The 17,927-nt window shown below is 40.3% G+C and overlaps 1 protein-coding gene across 1 annotated transcript in view; it reads right to left on the reverse strand.

Annotated features, from left to right (window-relative positions):
* Window positions 1-17,927, reverse strand: part of LOC126470164 (intermembrane lipid transfer protein VPS13A-like) — a 762,201-nt gene that overhangs the window by 317,396 nt on the left and 426,878 nt on the right. The window contains exon 33 of the mRNA XM_050097791.1: window positions 17,327-17,512. Coding sequence (XP_049953748.1) covers window positions 17,327-17,512 — 186 coding nt within the window. The remainder of the gene's footprint in view (window positions 1-17,326; window positions 17,513-17,927) is intronic.

Here is a 17,927-nt window from a genome sequence, read left to right on the forward strand (position 1 = left end):
ATGTCGGAAGTACATTGCCATTCTGTCAAGCAGTGAAACATCTCGTGGTAACACCGGTAGAACATTAGGTAGGAAAACTAGATATTAGGAGTATGTGATATGTTTGCACAGTGGAGATCCTGAGCATACCATGGCCTACTGTAAATAATGAAGAAGAGTGTTTAACAATGATTATACCAAAAATTGTCAAATAAAAAGGAAGTTCTATGCAAGCAAAGGAACTGCAGATGAATATAGCTAAGGGGCAGGTGAAGCCCATTGCCTACTATGGTCAAGATCATTCTTTAACATGTTACAGTAATTTCCATTTGCCATGCAGAGGATCCAGCCACTTGCTCAGCTGTCAAAATCAGGAAAACTAAATGAGACGATCATCTATGGATTTAAGGCAGCCACGGATGAAAATCCACCATGGAGAACAGTTCCCAAGAAGTTGGAAAATCACACAACGTCATCACTGACAACCAACCTGTCGATACACTAGTTGATATGGAGTGTCAGTTTCTGTGATATCTGATGCTTATTATTGCTAGTTGGAGAACATTAAGTTCACACAAAAATAATTAGCCTGGGTAGTTATCTAACACTGAAGTTACATTATCTTACCATAACCATGAGCCCATTTCTATTCAGCTGTCTGAATGCTCATTTAAAGTGTGAACCTTTAGATGAATGTTAAAAGGTACTAAGCTACACAAGAGAAATTTATATGCCAACAATGATCATTATCAGCACAAGTCGACAATCAGAGCTCTGATTTATCATTTGCCATGAACAAACATAACTTGTCTTGAAGGGTATGTGCATAATGACAGTTGAACCAGGCCAGGACCGTCAGTTCTGTGCCCAGGATGCAGAATCATATTGTAATACTGCTGCCAAATACCAACCAGAGGAATCTACTATACACTCACCAAACAGGTCTCAGCCAAACTACGGAACAATGCTGGTGAGTAGTTGCCACTCTGATATAAAATTTGTGGTGCATTCAACTATGGAAAGGAGGTATGGCATACCAAGTGACTCACCGTGGAACCCCACATCAACATTGAGGGTCACCTCCCCACCAGTCATTGGTCATTTGGGTATCACCAGCCAAGCAATGCATAATTTGCAAGGAGATGAAGAAAGATGCTGCAAAACAACATCCTTCAGTCACCAAACAGTCCTTGTCCTACCCTGTGGTCCTCACAAAGAAAAAAATGTGATACATGAAGTTCCTGTGTTGATACTGGTTTCTGAAGAAAATCATCAAAATTGATGTATTGATACACTATTTAGACTGGTGTCACCTTGGTCTATCTGAAGGGAATATGACCAGGAAAAGTTTGCTTTCATAGCAACTGTTGGCCTTCATGTGGTAAAAGTTATAGTGTTTGGTTTTTGGAATGCCCCAACAACCTAAGAAAGATATTTACAGCTTGCTTTGATGTCTTAAATGAATGGTGTGCCTTTGCTACCTGGATAACATTGTTGTTTTCTTGATGGTATTTGAAAAGCATGAAACCATTTGACAGCTGTGCTGAATGATGGTCACGGCACATGTCTCCACCTGAATCTAAGAAACTGCCTCTTCATCACAAAGTCAATAAATGTCTAATTAATGGAAATGGGAGTTCGTCCTTATCAGAATGTGCTCCCACTGGAGACATTCCACAAAGGATTTCAGCTGCTATGCACAACTACTACAAGAATTGTTGCACACAGATGTAAATTTTTTGGGGTGAGGAGGAAAAAAGATACAAGTATTTCTGTAACCTTAAGCAGGGGCTAACATATTCTCCAGTCCTTGATAAGAAAAATGAGCTGTAACTACACACTTTTGCTAGTGATTATGGCATAGGTGCAACTCTAGTACAAATCCTGGAATGCACTGAAAGAATGATTGCTTATATCTTCAGAGTACTCTCCAGTTCCAAGAAGAATGTCTTTATGGCTGAGAAAGCATTCCTAGCAGTGGTTTGGGCAATCAGTAAGTGCTGACCCTACTTATAGGGCAGACGATTAATATTTATGGCTGACAACCATTCTTTATGCTGACTGAGAAGATTGAAGGATCCATCAATATGACTAACAAGGTGGGCACTGATACTTCAGGAACACACAAAACTCCAGTTATACACAAAACTTGATGCAAAAAAAGTATGTCACCTGCCTTATGTGGAATCAGTTGGAAGAACAGTACAGAAATACTGATATCCCAGTCATTGCTGCATTAATGAACACTGCAGCTGAACAAACAAAATATCTGGCATTACTGAGGGCTATAAAAGCCTTAGAGAAGAAAGAAGTTATCACCGGAGAATTCAGACTAATAGATTGGACATTGTATACAAGGAATTAAGACTCAATGAGAAAAAAATTGTTGCTCATTACCACAGATAATTTTGATACCTGGTATCAATTCCTCTTTCAGTTTCTCTATTTCACTAAATTGGAGTTAACTTCTTGGGGAGGTTTCTTAAACTGACTAACAGGAATAAATGGGTAATACTGAAGTGACTACTTCATCTGCCAGCTGTCATTAACGCTGAGCTGGATGTTAAAGCTATGTAACTGACCTAGTTTCCTACAGAAGACATAGTTTTGAATCAAGAGCACCAAATGTAATGATCTCTGATCACAGAAAAGTGTTTCAGTCATGATAGATTTCACAGTGGTCTTTCTGATTCATGGTCAAGAGGCTGAAACAACAATTGGGTACTTTAATGGTGTACTTTCAGTTGCTGAGAGAATGTGTGTCTCATGGAATAACAGTGCAGCTAAAAAAAAAAACAAATGAGCATCAAAGGGCATTGCAAGTATCAGGACTCACTGTTGCACCATTTTTGTAACCAAGATAATACTTCATAGTCTTGTTGGTGTGCAGGAAGTTGGTATTTATTTATTTACATTGTAGTGTGTTACCCACAATTTAAACACAGGGTGTATTCACTCTTAGACAAATTACTACTAACGATGAAAGTTTTTTTCTATATATTCAACGCAGTGAGCACACATAACACAGCTCAAAGCACCTAAAGGAGACAACTGGGTTAGTGCTTGAAATATTGTGCAGAAAACAGCTGAAAACAGCTAAAAACCTAAATGAACACCATCACCAAGAAAATCTGACATATAACAATGGGTAATTCAACCCAACAACCCTCAGAATGATTACAACATACAGCTCATCACTTGAACTGAACAAGCAAGACAACTGACACATATATTATACGTATATATTATATATATTGCATATATTATATATATTGTATATATAATATATATTGTATATATTATATATATTGTCGTCGTAACTGCCGTCTGCTTCACGTCTGCTGTGCAGCGAGCTACCTTAATTTAAGTATTAACTGTATTTTTCTTACTTGTCACTTCTTCTTCCGTGTGTATTTGCTTTTAGGAAGCTTTAATTGTTGGGTGCTATTAATAGTGTTCCATAGATTTCGTGTTTGTTTTGAATACAGTCAGAGAGAGTCCCTTTAGTCAGCCATAGTGCCAGTAGAGTCAGTGTCGTCGCAACTGCCGTCTGCTTCACGTCTGCTGTGCAGCGAGCTACCTTAATTTAAGTATTAACTGTATTTTTCTTACTTGTCACTTCTTCTTCCGTGTGTATTTGCTTTTAGGAAGCTTTAATTGTCGGGTGTTATTAATAGTGTTCCATAGATTTCGTGTTCGTTTTGAATACAGTCAGAGAGAGTCCCTTTAGTCAGCCATAGTGCCAGTAGAGTCAGTGTCGTCGCAACTGCCGTCTGCTTCACGTCTGCAGTGCAGCGAGCTACCTTAATTTAAGTATTAACTGTATTTTTCTTACTTGTCACTTCTTCTTCAGTGTGTATTTGCTTTTAGGAAGCTTTAATTGTCGAGTGCTATTAATAGTTACATAGATTTCGTGTTTGTTTTTAATACAGTCAGAGAGAGTCCCTTTAGTCAACCATAGTGCCAGTAGTGCTAGTGTTTGTTTGCAATACAGTCCAGAGACAGGTAGTGCTATTTTCATTGTTTTCTACAAGAAGTGCCTAGCAACCACAGTTTAGTGAATAAACAGCCGCCTTTAGTGAATTAGCAGTCTAGTTAAAGGTTGATTAACTCTCTTCAGTAAATTGATTCCTTAGGATGGATAGGATGTGTGACTGCTGTGTACGGACGCAGGAGGAGCTGGCCACTGTTCGCGAACAGCTGAGCGTGTTGATAGCCGCGGTCAGCCATCTTCAGGCTGCTGCCTCGGAGTGTAGCGGCAGTGGGGAGTCTGGTGCGTCGCAAGGTACACCCCAGGTGTTACATGCTTCACCCACTGTCCCTGCTGTCGAGACATCTTCGCGTGTACTGGGCGCGGTTGGGCCACCCTCTCCCCAAGGGGAGTGGTGGGTTCAGCGGCGTTCGCAGCGCACGAGGCGGAGGGTCAATGTGGGGGCTGGCCGTGTGGCATCGCCCGCTCTGCCTGTGGGTGGACATGTGGCTGCTCCTTCAGCAAGGTCCGAGCAGGCACATGGGGGGAGGGGTTTATTAGTTATTGGGAGCTCCAACGTTAGGCGGGTGATGGAGCCCCTTAGGGAAATAGTGGGAAAGTCGGGGAAGAAGGCCAGTGTTCACTCTGTCTGCTTGCCAGGGGGTCTCATCCGAGATGTGGAGGAGGCCCTACCGGCGGCGATAGAGAGCACTGGGTGCACCCGACTGCAAATTGTTGCTCATGTCGGCACCAATGACTCCTGCCGTCTGGGTTCAGAGGTCATCCTCAGTTCGTATAGGCGGTTGGCGGAATTGGTGAAGGCGGAAAGCCTCGCTCGCGGGGTGAAATCAGAGCTAACTATTTGTAGTATCGTTCCCAGAACCGATCGCGGTCCTCTGGTTTGGAGCCGAGTGGAAGGCTTAAACTAGAGGCTCAGACGATTCTGCGGAGATCTGGGGTGCAAATTTCTCGACCTCCGCTATCGGGTGGAGAAATGTAGGGTCCCCCTGAATAGGTCAGGCGTGCACTACACGCCGGAAGCGGCTACAAGGGTAGCGGAGTACGTGTGGAGTGCACATGGGGGTTTTTTAGGTTAGACAATCCCCTCCCTAGGCCCGACAAGACGCCTCCTGAGACGCAGCAAGGTAGGAGTAGGCAAAATGCAACAGGGAATAACAATATTAATGTGCTAATAGTAAACTGCAGGAGCGTCTACAGAAAGGTCCCAGAACTGCTCTCATTAATAAACGGTCACAACGCTCATATAGTACTAGGGACAGAAAGTTGGCTGAAACCAGACGTAAATAGTAATGAAATCCTAAACTCAGATTGGAATGTATACCGCAGAGACAGGCTGGACAGTGAAGGGGGAGGCGTGTTTATAGTGATAAGAAGTGCAATAGTATCGAAGGAAATTGACGGAGATCCGAAATGTGAAATGATTTGGGTGAAGGTCACGGTTAAAGCAGGCTCAGACATGGTAATTGGATGTCTCTATAGGCCCCCTGGCTCGGCAGCTGTTGTGGCTGAGCACCTGAAGGATAATTTGGAAAATATGTCAAGTAGATTTCCCCACCATGTTATAGTTCTGGGTGGAGATTTTAATTTGCCGGATATAGACTGGGAGACTCAGACGTTCATAACGGGTGGCAGGGACAAAGAATCCAGTGAAATTTTTTTTAAGTGCTTTATCTGAAAACTACCTTGAGCAGTTAAACAGAGAACCGACTCGTGGCGATAACATATTAGACCTTCTGGTGACAAACAGACCTGAACTATTTGAAAAAGTTAACGCAGAACAGGGAATCAGCGATCATAAAGCGGTTACGGCATCGATGATTTCAGCCGTAAATAGGAATATTAAAAAGGGTAGGAAGATTTTTCTGTTTAGAAAAAGTGACAAAAAGCAGATTTCAGAGTACCTGTTGGCTCAACACAAAAGTTTTGTCTCAAGTACAGATAGTGTTGAGGATCAGTGGACAAAGTTCAAAACCGTCGTACATAATGCGTTAGATGAGTATGTGCCAAGCGAGATTGTAAGAGATGGAAAAGAGCCACCGTGGTACAACAACCGAGTTAGAAAACTGCTGCGGAAGCAAAGGGAACTTCACAGCAAACATAAACATAGCCAAAGCCTAGCAGACAAACAAAAATTACGCGAAGCGAAATGTAGTGTGAGGAGGGCTATGCGAGAGGCGTTCAATGAATTCTAAAGTAAAGTTCTATGTACTGACTTGGCAGAAAATCCTAAGAAATTTTGGTCTTATGTCAAAGCGGTAGGTGGATCAAAACAAAATGTCCAGACACTCTGTGACCAAAATGGTACTGAAACAGAGGATGACAGACTAAAGGCCGAAATACTAAATGTCTTTTTCCAAAGTTGTTTCACAGAGGAAGATTGCACTGTAGTTCCTTCTCTAGATTGTCGCACAGATGACAAAATGGTAGATATCGAAATAGACGACAGAGGGATAGAGAAACAATTAAAATCGCTCAAAACAGGAAAGGCCTCTGGACCTGATGGGATACCAGTTCAATTTTACACAGAGTACGCGAAGGAACTTGCCCCCCTTCTTGCAGCAGTGTACCGTAGGTCTCTAGAAGAGCATAGCGTTCCAAAGGATTGGAAAGGGGCACAGGTCATCCCCGTTTTCAAGAAGGGACGTCGAGCAGATGTGCAGAATTATAGACCTATATCTCTAACGTCGATCAGTTGTAGAATTTTGGAACACGTATTGTGTTCGAGTATAATGACTTTTCTGGAGACTAGAAATCTACTCTGTAGGAATTAGCATGGGTTTCGAAAAAGACGGTCATGTGAAACCCAGCTCGCGCTATTCGTCCACGAGACTCAGACGGCCATAGACACGGGTTCACAGGTAGATGCCATGTTTCTTGACTTCCGCAAGGCGTTCAATACAGTTCCCCACACTCGTTTAATGAACAAAGTAAGAGCATATGGACTATCAGACCAATTGTGTGATTGGATTGAGGAGTTCCTAGATAACAGGACGCAGCATGTCATTCTCAATGGAGAGAAGTCTTCCGAAGTAAGATTCAGGTGTGCCGCAGGGGAGTGTCATAGGACCGTTGCTATTCACAATATACATAAATGACCTTGTGGATGACATCGGAAGTTCACTGAGGCTTTTTGCAGATGATGCTGTGGTGTATCGAGAGGTTGTAACAATGGAAAATTGTACTGAAATGCAGGAGGATCTGCAGCGAATTGACGCATGGTGCAGGGAATGGCAATTGAATCTCAATGTAGACAAGTGTAATGTGCTGTGAATACACAGAAAGATAGATCCTTTATCATTTAGCTACAAAATAGCAGGTCAGCAACTGGAAGCAGTTAATACCATAAATTATCTGGGAGTACGCATTAGGAGGGATTTAAAATGGAATGATCATATAATGTTGATCGTCGGTAAAGCAGATGCCAGACTGAGATTCATTGGAAGAATCCTAAGGAAATGCAATCCGAAAACAAAGGAAGTAGGTTACAGTACGCTTGTTCACCCACTGCTTGAATACTGCTCAGCAGTGTGGGATCTGTACCAGATAGGTTTGCTAGAAGATATAGAGAAGATCCAACGGAGAGCAGCGCGCTTCGTTACAGGATCATTTAGTAATCGCGAAAGCGTTACGGAGATGATAGATAAACTCCAGTGGAAGACTCTGCAGGAGAGACGCTCAGTAGCTCGGTACGGGCTTTTGTCATAGTTTCGAGAACATACCTTCACCGAAGAGTCAAGCAGTATATTGCTCCCTCCTACGTATATCTCGTGAAGAGACCATGAGGATAAAATCAGAGAGATTAGAGCCCACACAGAGGCATACCGACAATCCTTCTTTCCACGAACAATACGAGACTGGAATAGAAGGGAGAACAGATAGAGGTACTCAAGGTACCCTCCGCCACACACCGTCAGGTGGCATGCGGAGTATGGATGTAGATGTAGATGTAGATATATGGACTATGGACCCACTGGATATGAATATTACATGTTATAGTGTTGAACATCAACACTAAGAGCCAGCCGGAGTGGCCTAGCGGTTCTAGGCGCTACAGTCTGGAGCCGCGCGACCGCTATGGTCGCAGGTTCGAATGCTGCCTTGGGCATGGATGTGTGTGATGTCCTTAGGTTAGTTAGGTTTAATTAGTTCTAAGTTCTAGGTGACTGATGACCTCAGAAGTTAAGTCGCATAGTGCTCAGAGCCATTGGAACCATTTTTTAAAACTAAGAGCTGGTTGATGAAGAATTTATTTTTTACATCTGTGAGGAAGGTCAAGAAAAATAGAAAAACAATTTTAGCACTACTTTGAGCTATACCAAATCCTGTGTCACTTGTGAGATATTGCCTACAAAGTTGAGTATTATGAGTGTATATAAAGAAGACAAAAGCACAGAGATAATGTACATGTCTTCATGAAGACGTATATTACTCCTGAGGTTCAGAATGACAATAGGTGCTTTCAATACAAAGAACATAAAAATCTTTCCAATGATTGAGATGTCTTGTTGGAACAAACTACATATGAATGTTGCAGTGTCCATGAGGATGTGACAGTACTACCAGAATGCAAAGGTGCACCACCAACAGTGCACAAAGCACCACTGAATACATCATATTCAATTAAGCTATAGTCCACCCCAACACAGCAGGTGATTGTCTTGCAAGGAGGGGAAGCAATGTTCCATACTACACAGTATCCATTGTGGTACAGCAGCTTTAGTAATAGGCTGGCAAAATGCACGTCACCTGTTCAATTTCCACCTCCTGTGATTATTTACCATTTACTTAAATTATGGAGTATTGGAATTTACTGCCTCATTCTATATGTGTACAAACAGAACCACTTTGTACTCCATGTGTAATTTTGTGTGTGCTTAACAAATGTGGTCTCAGTGTGAATTTTCAGACCTTGTCAACAACCCTGCTGTTGTAACATGTACTTTTTTCCAGATTCTCCATAAGTGGTTAGTTTTTACTTCATCCCAGCTCTAAGACACCTTAGAAAAATGTATATGAATCAAAATAATGCAATGCTGTGGGGTATTTTGACATCAATTAAAACAACACATATATCATAAAATTCATTTGACAAGATATGACAGTGCCATTTGTTCATCACTGTACCTATGAGACAGGTAAGGTCATCTCATATTGGGAAGACTACCAAACATATATATAGGAAGAGACCACTATAAATGAAGTGTATGAGCTTCTTGATAAATTTCCAACTTTAATAGATCACCAGCAGCCACCAGTAACAGTATTTCTTGAACCATTAAACGCATTAACTTTTGCACTGCTCCCTAAAAATCTTGAACAATATGGACTCCAAGATCCTTCTCATTAATAATTCAGGAACTAAGTGGTAGAAAACAGCTTATTAATTTCAGAAAGTCTAAGAAAGGTATAGCCTACAGTCCAAATATACTCAGAAAAATCTGTGAGATCCCATACGTAACTGTTTCTGACGCTGTTTTCTTGAATTTGGTCATAAACATTGACCCTGATCATATCCTCAAAGCTAGCTCATTCTTATATACAGATGATACATGTATACTGATAATTCCAATAGCCAAATGAAATACTTCTCACCTATAATTTTCGTTTTAATAAAAAGTTTACCAATAAACACACAAAAAACGATAAAATGTGTTTCCATACAACACAAAACATGACCTCATTCAATCCATACATACTCATTGGAGCCAACAGCATCTCCACAGTGCATGACACCAAATTTTTGGATCATACATCAATTATACACTAGGCTGGAAATTGCATAGAGATATGTTACCAAAAACACTTAGCAATATTGTTGTCTTTTGGAAATCAGCAAAACATACAGCTAATGTAGACACTCTAAAGTCTATTGAGATCCTTGGAGGAGCCAGCCATGACAAAACTATTCCACCTAGTGTGAAAGCTATATGAGACAGCCAAAATAACCATAGACATAAAGAAGAATGTAATAATCACAGTTTCAAAGAAGGCAGGGTGCTGACTGGTGGGAATATTACTGAACTATCAGTTTAATAAGTTATGGTTGAAAAATACTGACATGAATTATTTACAAAAGAATCAAAAACCTGGCAGAAGTTGATCTCAGGGAAGATTACTCTGCTATCAGATAAATGTGGGGACACCTGAGGCAGTACTGAATATACAACTTATCTTCAAATATATGTTAAAGACAGGTAAACCTACATTTCTAACAGTTGCAGATTTAGATTAAGTTTTTGATAATATTGCCTGGAACACATTCTTTGAAATTCTGAAGGCAGCAGGGATTACATACAGGGACCAAAAGTTTGTTTACAAATTGTACAGAAACCAGACAGCAGTTATATGAGTCGAAGGGCATGAAAGGGAACCAGTGGATAAGTAGAGAGTGAGACATGGTTGTAGCCTATACCCTGACTTATTCAGTACATTGAGCAAGCAGTAAAGATAATCAAGGAGAAACTTCAAAAGGGTATTAAAGTTCATGGAGAAAAAATAAAAACTAAAAACTTTGGGGTCTGTCTATTACAATACAATTCTGTCAGACACACCAAAGAACTTGGAAGAGAAGTTGAATGTAATGGACATTGTCTTAAATAAAAAAAGAAATGAAATGATCGTGTGGCATTGATGGCCAGGAGGCCCCATCCGGGGAAGTTCGGCCACCGTGTGCAAGTCTTATTTCAGGTGATGCCACAATGGGCAACTTGAGGATCAGTGATGGTGAGAGAAACAAAACATCCAGTCCACAGGTGGAGAAAATCTCCAACCTGGCTGGGAATCAAATCCAAGGCCATTGCATGGTAGGCAAGCAAGTTACTACTCAGCTAAGAAGGTGGACATAGTGTCTTTAAAAGATGTTATAAGATGAACACTGAAAAAATGAAAGTGATACTAGTGAAATGAAGTCAAATTAAATTAGAGAGAATTAGATTAGGAAATAAGACACAAAAGTAGAAGATGAGTTTAGCTGTTTTGGAACTAAAATAACTGATGATGGCTAAAATAGAGAGGATATAAAATGCAGTATTGCAAGAAAAATATTTCTAATAAAGAGAAGTTTGTTAGCATCAAATGTAAACTGTTGTGTTAGAAAGTCTTTTCTGGAGATATATTTATGGAGTATAGCCTTGTACAGAAGTGAAAAATGGATGATAAGCAGTTCAGAGAATAGAAGCTTCTGAAATGAGCTGCTAGAAAAGACTGCTAAAGATGATGTGGGTAGACTGAGACTCTAATGAGGAGGCACTGAGTTGAATCATGGAACAACAAACAAATTAATGGCACAGCTTGACCAAAAGGAAGGACTGATTGATACAATTGGAGGTGGGGGAGGGGGGGGGGGGTTGGAGTGAGAGGATGAGAGGGTACAAACTGTAGAGGAAGATAAAGGATGAATAAAGTAAGCATGTTCAGATGGCTGTAGGTTGCATTATTTATGTAGAGATGAAGAGGACTGCACAGGACTCACTAGAGTGGAGAGCTGCACCAAATCAGCCTTTGGACTGAAGATAACAACAACTGCAACAACACCCTGCATCCACTTAGTTTCATATCCTGTGGAAAAAGCTCTGAATTTCATACCACTTTTTGAATGACAGGTCATTTGTTTTGAACTGATTGTTGACTCTTCCTGAATATTTATGACATATCTGGCAAATTATTGTTATGTGCAATGTTAAAACACTGTAGCTGTAGGATTAATATAGTTTAAGAAACAGTGTACATTACAGTATTATTGTGCAGATCACAATTAGGCAATAAAAATACACCTACACTTGCAATTAAACTTGTCAAATTGATTGTCATAAGGCAGAACTCTATCCATTGCACTAGCTGGGCACCACACTGACAAGGCTTGAAGGAAAATACTTTTTGTACATGTAAACTGCTCATGAGGATAGAGACCACTGCTGCCTGGACAGGGACGTAGTAACTGATTTTGTCTCTGGGCAGTTGATCTCTACATCTACATCTACATGGATACTCTGAAAATCACACTTAAGTGCCTGGCAGAGGGCTCACTGAACCACCTTCACAATAATTCTCTACTATTCCACTCTCAAACAGCACGTGGAAAAGACAAACACCTATATCTTACTGTGCAAGCTCTCATTTACTTTACTTTAGTATAATGACCATTTCTCCCCACGTAGGTTGGCATCAACAACATATTTTCGTATTCAAAGGAAAAAGTTGAAGACTGATATTTCATGAGAACATTCTGCCACAACAAAAAATGCCTTTTTGTTAATGGTGTCCATCCTAAATCCTGTATCATGTCCTTCTTTGCACTTTCTAAATGTAATCTATTAATCCTACCTGTTAAGGATCTCAGACCACACAGAAGTACTCCAAAAGAGGATGGACAAGTGTAGTGCAGGCAGTCTCTTTAGTAGAGCTGTTTACATTTTCTGTGTTCTGCCAATAAAACAAAGTCTTTGGTTTGCCTTCTCCACAACATTTTCTATGTGTTCTTTCCGATTTAAACTGTTCATAATTGTAGTTCCTAGGTATCAGTCGAATTTACAGTCTTTGGATTTGACTGATTTACCATGTAACCAAAGTTTAATGGATTCCTTCTAGTACTCATGTGGATCACCTCATACTTTTCATTATTTGGGGTCAATCGCCAATTTTTGCACCATTCAGATGTCTTTTTTAAATCATTCTGCAATTTGTTTTGATCTTCTGATGACTTACTTGGTGAGAAACGACTGCATCATCTGCAAACAACCTAAGATGGCAGCTCACATTGTCTCCTAACTTGTTTATATAGACCGCAAAGGGCCTATAACACTACTTTGGGGAACACCAGATATAGCTTCTGTTTCACTCAATGAATTTCTGTCAATTACCATAAACTGTGACCTCTGACAGGAAATCATGAATCCAGTCACATAACTGAGATGATACTCTATAAACGTACAATTTCACTACAAGCTGTTTGTGTGATATAGTGTTAAAAGCCTACTGGAAATCTAGAAATACAGAATCAATTTGGAACTCCTTGTCAATAGCACTCAACACTTTGTGTGTTTCACAAGAATTATGCTTTCTAAATTGGTGCTGACTGTATGTCAATAGACCATTCTCTTCGAGGTAATTCATAATGTTTGACCACAGTATATGTTCCAAAATCCTGTAGCGTATAAACAGTAATGATAGGGGGCTGTAATTTAGTGGATTACTCCTACTGCCTTTCTTGAATATTTGTGTGAATTGTGCAACTTTTCAGTCTTTGGATACAGATCCTTTGTCGAGTGTGTTGTTGTGTATGATTGTTAAATATGGAGCTATTGCATCAGCGTACTCAGAAAGGAACCTAAGTGGTATACAGTGTAGACCAGAAGACTTGCTTTTACTAAGTGATTTAAGTTGCTTCACTATTCCGAGGATATCTACATCGAAGTTACTCATGTTGGCAACTGTTCTTGATTCGAATTCTGGAATATTTACTTCATCTTCTTTGGTGATCAAATTTCGAAGGGCTGTGCTTAGTAACTCTGCTTCGGCAGCACTGTTGTCAATAGTATTTCCATTGCCATCACACAGAGAAGGCATTGTCTCTGTCTTGCTGCTAGCATACTTTACATATGACCAGAATCTCTTTGGATTTTCTGCCAGGTTTCAAAGTAAAGTTTTGTTGCCGAAATTATAATAAGCATATTGCATTGGTGCCCATGCTAAATCACAAGCTTCTGCAAAAGATTGCAAATCTTCAAGATTTTGTGTTCATTAGGATTTGGCATGCTTTTTTAATTGTTTCTGCAACTGTGTTCTGACTCGTTTTGGGTACCAAGGGGGATCATCTACATCATTTATTAATTTATTTGATATAAATCTCTCAATTACTGTTGATACTATTTCTTTGAATTTAAGCCACTTCTGATCTACATCTACATTGTTAATTTGGAAGGAGTGGAGATTGTCTCTCAGGAAGTAGTCAAGTGATTTTTTATCTGCTTTCTTGAATAGGTACATTTTTCCTTTATTTTTGGAGGATTTGTGGTTTACAATATTCAATCTCACTATAACAACCCCGTGTTCACTGATCCCTGTATCCATTTTGATGCTTGTTAATAGCTCAGGATTATTTGTTGCTAAGAGGTCAAGTGTTTTTCCACAATCATTTACTATTCAAGTGGGCTCATAAACTAACTGCTCAAATAATTTTCAGACAATGCATTTAGCACAATTTCGGATTATCTTTTGTGCATACCTCTGGATTTAAATATGTATTTCGCCTAGATGTCGAGGGTAAATTAAAGTCACTGCCAACTATAATTGTGTGAGTTGGGTATGTGTTTGAAATTAAACTAAAGTTTTCTTTAAACTGTCCAGCAACTGTATCATTTGAATTGGGAGGTCAGTAAAAGGAACCAATCATTATTTCATTCCAGTTTCCAAGAAAGACCTGTGTCCATACTAACACACCTCATGCCTGTAGTGGACTCCTGACCTATTCAGCAGAACCTGAAACCCCACCACCATATGGAACAAGTCTAGGAATTTGCAGCCTACATGGTCACAGAACCATCTGAGCCTCTGATTCAGACCCTCCACTCAGCTCTGTAGCAAAGGTCCACAATCAGTCCTGTAGACTATGCTGCAAATGGTGAGCTCTGCTTTCATCTTGCAAGCAGACTGGCAGCCTTCACCACTTCTGTTAGTCGCTCAAAGCCAGAGAGAATCTCTCCCGGTCCAAAGCGACACACATCATTGGTACTGACATGAGCCACCACCTGCAGTTGGCTGCAACCTGCGCTCTTCTTGGCATCGGGAAGGACTGTTTCCACGTCTGGAATGACTCCAGCTGGTATGAACACAGAGTACACATTGGCTTTCTTGCCCTACTTGGCAGCCATGTCCCTAAGGGGCCCCATCATGCACCTAACATTGGAGCTCTCAGCTACTAATAATTCCACTCTCTGTGGTTGCCTGGACCTTGCAGGCTGAGAGGTATGCTCTGAAACAGGGCAAGCAACTGCATCTGGCTGAGCGACAGTGCCAGCCACAGACCTCACCTTGTTTGTCAGACTAACTGGTGAGGCCTTACGTGCGGCCACCTGGGAAGTCTTTTGCTGCCTGCGACTCACCGAGGTGACCTGACCTCGCACTTAGCTATGGGTGAGTGGTCAACTTTAGTGTGAGCAGTAACTAGGCTGGTCACCAGTGCAGGCCGATCGGAGGATTCAGACGTGCTGGACATCTGTTGGATCCGCACGGCCAGCCCACAACAGTGATGCCCATCCGCTGCAGCTTCAAGCAGTGTAGCCAAACCCATCACAGTTTAGAGCTGAGAGCAAAGTGTCACCAACTCAGCTTGCATCCGCACACAGCCATCACAGGCCCTATCCATACTAAAGGCCATGGAAAACTAGACTACACAGACAAACAAGGACAATTGACACACACTACGGAACTCTACAATAGAGACAAGAGGGAAACACAAGAACTGTGTTTAATAAATCAGATTAACACAAAGAGATTCAAAAACTGAACTACCAAAGCACACAGGTAAGACTAAATAATTCACCGATTAGTAACTTGTATCTGTCACAGAAACAGTTTACTTGCTGACACAAATGAAAATGCGAGAACTGTGTCTATGCATAAATTCATGAAAGTACACTTGCAAAGCACACAGATGAAACTATACAATTTGCTCCTGGTTTGGAACTTATAAAATCTCACAAAACTGGTTACTTCCCTGTGGCTGCTTGTGTCTCAGCTGGCTGTTGCTGACTGACTAGCGGACTATGTCCAACAAGTGGTCACTAGCTTTCAAAGCAAACAAACAACTATCGAAACACACCACAGAACTCTAATGTAGGCACGAAGGAAAATACAAGAACTGTGTCTAATAAATTAGATTAACACGTAGAGATTCAAAAACTGGACTACCAAAGCACACAGGTGGGACTATACAAATCACTGTTTAGGAACCTGAATATGTCACAGAATCAGTGGACTTTCTGACGCTAATGAAAACATGAGAGCTGTGTCTGTTAGATATTAAATTAACATGCAGAAACTCAATAAAATAAACTATCAAAGTGCACAAACAAAACTATACAATTCACTCCCGGTTAGGAACTCATCAAATGTCACAAAACTGGTTACTTCCCCATGGCTGCTTGTGTCTCAGATGGCTGCTGCTGACTGACTAGCTCAGTTCATTTTGGACTTAGTTCTCACCTGGACAGATTCATAGGTGTTCTTTCTGAACTGGATGTACATTTGTGTAATTGTTGCAACAAACAAATGTTTATGTGTTTAATTATTTTTGGGTAGTTGTATTACCTTCCTTCCAGGAATACTAGTTCTGCAAGTTTTGCAAGAGAGCTTCTGTGAAGTTTGGAAGGTAGGAGACGAGGTACTGGCAGAAGTAATGCTGTGGGAACAGGTCATAAGTTCTGCATGGGTATCTCAGTTGCTAGAGCAAAAGGCAAAGGTCCCAAGTTTGAACCTCAGTCTGGCACACAGTTTTAATGTGCCAGGTAGTTTCATATCAGCATGCAGTCCGCCACAGAGTGAAAATTTAATTCTGAAGTCATCTTGTTTTTATGCAGATTTTAGCTCAAAGGCAATCAAAAACCAATTTCATTTTCCTTTTTATATGGTTTTTGGCCTGAGAGATGGGCTTACCTAACTAACAGTGCCATGGTAGTTGACTGCTAAATGTGTGCAGTCATGCATATTAAACAGTATGGATGCTATAATGTGCAACTCAAAATGTAGCAGACATATTGCAACTCATCTGACATTTATAGGTGGCCCCATTTATGTTAAGAGGCTTGTAGTACTATCTACTGGTAAAAGTTTTGTTAGGTTTTGTTTTTGTTCTGTGATGTTTCCCCTGCATCAATAAAATGCTGTTCAAATTTGATGTCATCCTGAGCAGTGGTTCTCTTTCTACATCATTTTGAAACTGGAACTTTAATTATGGACATCCTGTACCTTAGGCACTATTGGTATGTGAATACTGTCTGAGCATTTATGTTACCTAGTACATCTTGTATGACTATTTGCACTTGCTGTGTGCATGATTGGTAGACCTCATTGTTGGAAATGTGAATGGTCATTATGAAGGATGCTATCTGCCTCTGAATGCCTCCATGCCAGTATAATTGTCAAACAGTAGTATACAGTCCCTATATCATTCTCGTTGATTCTATTACTGTTGAATGCAAAGAACTTTTATGCATTTTGGCAAGTAGGTCAAGTCTGTAATTTCCGCCCAATCAACAGCCAAACTATTTAGAGAAAGAATTTCAATAACATGGAACTACACTGTACCAACAGCTCACTCAGTACATTTTTAGTTCCAATAATACAGATGAATGCACTTACCTTTCAAATATAACTGTTTTGTCCAGTCACGAGCATCAGCATCAACAGCAGTCCTAAAGAGCAAAATGGGAATTCTTTTGGCCGCTTCTTCCATTTCAAAAACTACAAGTATCTTTGGAACTGATAAAGAGAACTTTTCATTTAGCTTAATAGGTGTGAATGAGGACTGTGAGTAGTTCATGTTTTCTGAAAAAGAGTGAGACAGCTTTATATAAATGAAATAATGTAAGACATGTTGATCAGATACAACACTGATAATTGTAATTGAAATATTATTGTCATCATTTAAACATTTCAGATTAACATATAATCTAATACTAGTGTTGAGAATGTGTTATTTCTGGTGGAAAGACCACCCCTATTCCCCTAAAAATATTCCACAACACACAATTTCTACATTCGATATTTATATTTCCTTCTGAACCTGTACACTACAACCAGTTTCTCCAAATTTTCTTCACTTAGGCTCATGTGTTTATCAGACAGATCATTTTTGTGCATAGGAAATGCCCTTTCTACATCACAAGATGTCTCAGGTGTGTACTTACATGAAGAAATTTTGGATAAATTCAGATGAAATTGGAAGTCTCTTTATGTTTTC

This window comes from Schistocerca serialis, chromosome 3 (genome assembly GCF_023864345.2).
Source record: "Schistocerca serialis cubense isolate TAMUIC-IGC-003099 chromosome 3, iqSchSeri2.2, whole genome shotgun sequence".
NCBI classification, from domain to species: Eukaryota; Metazoa; Arthropoda; class Insecta; order Orthoptera; family Acrididae; genus Schistocerca; species Schistocerca serialis.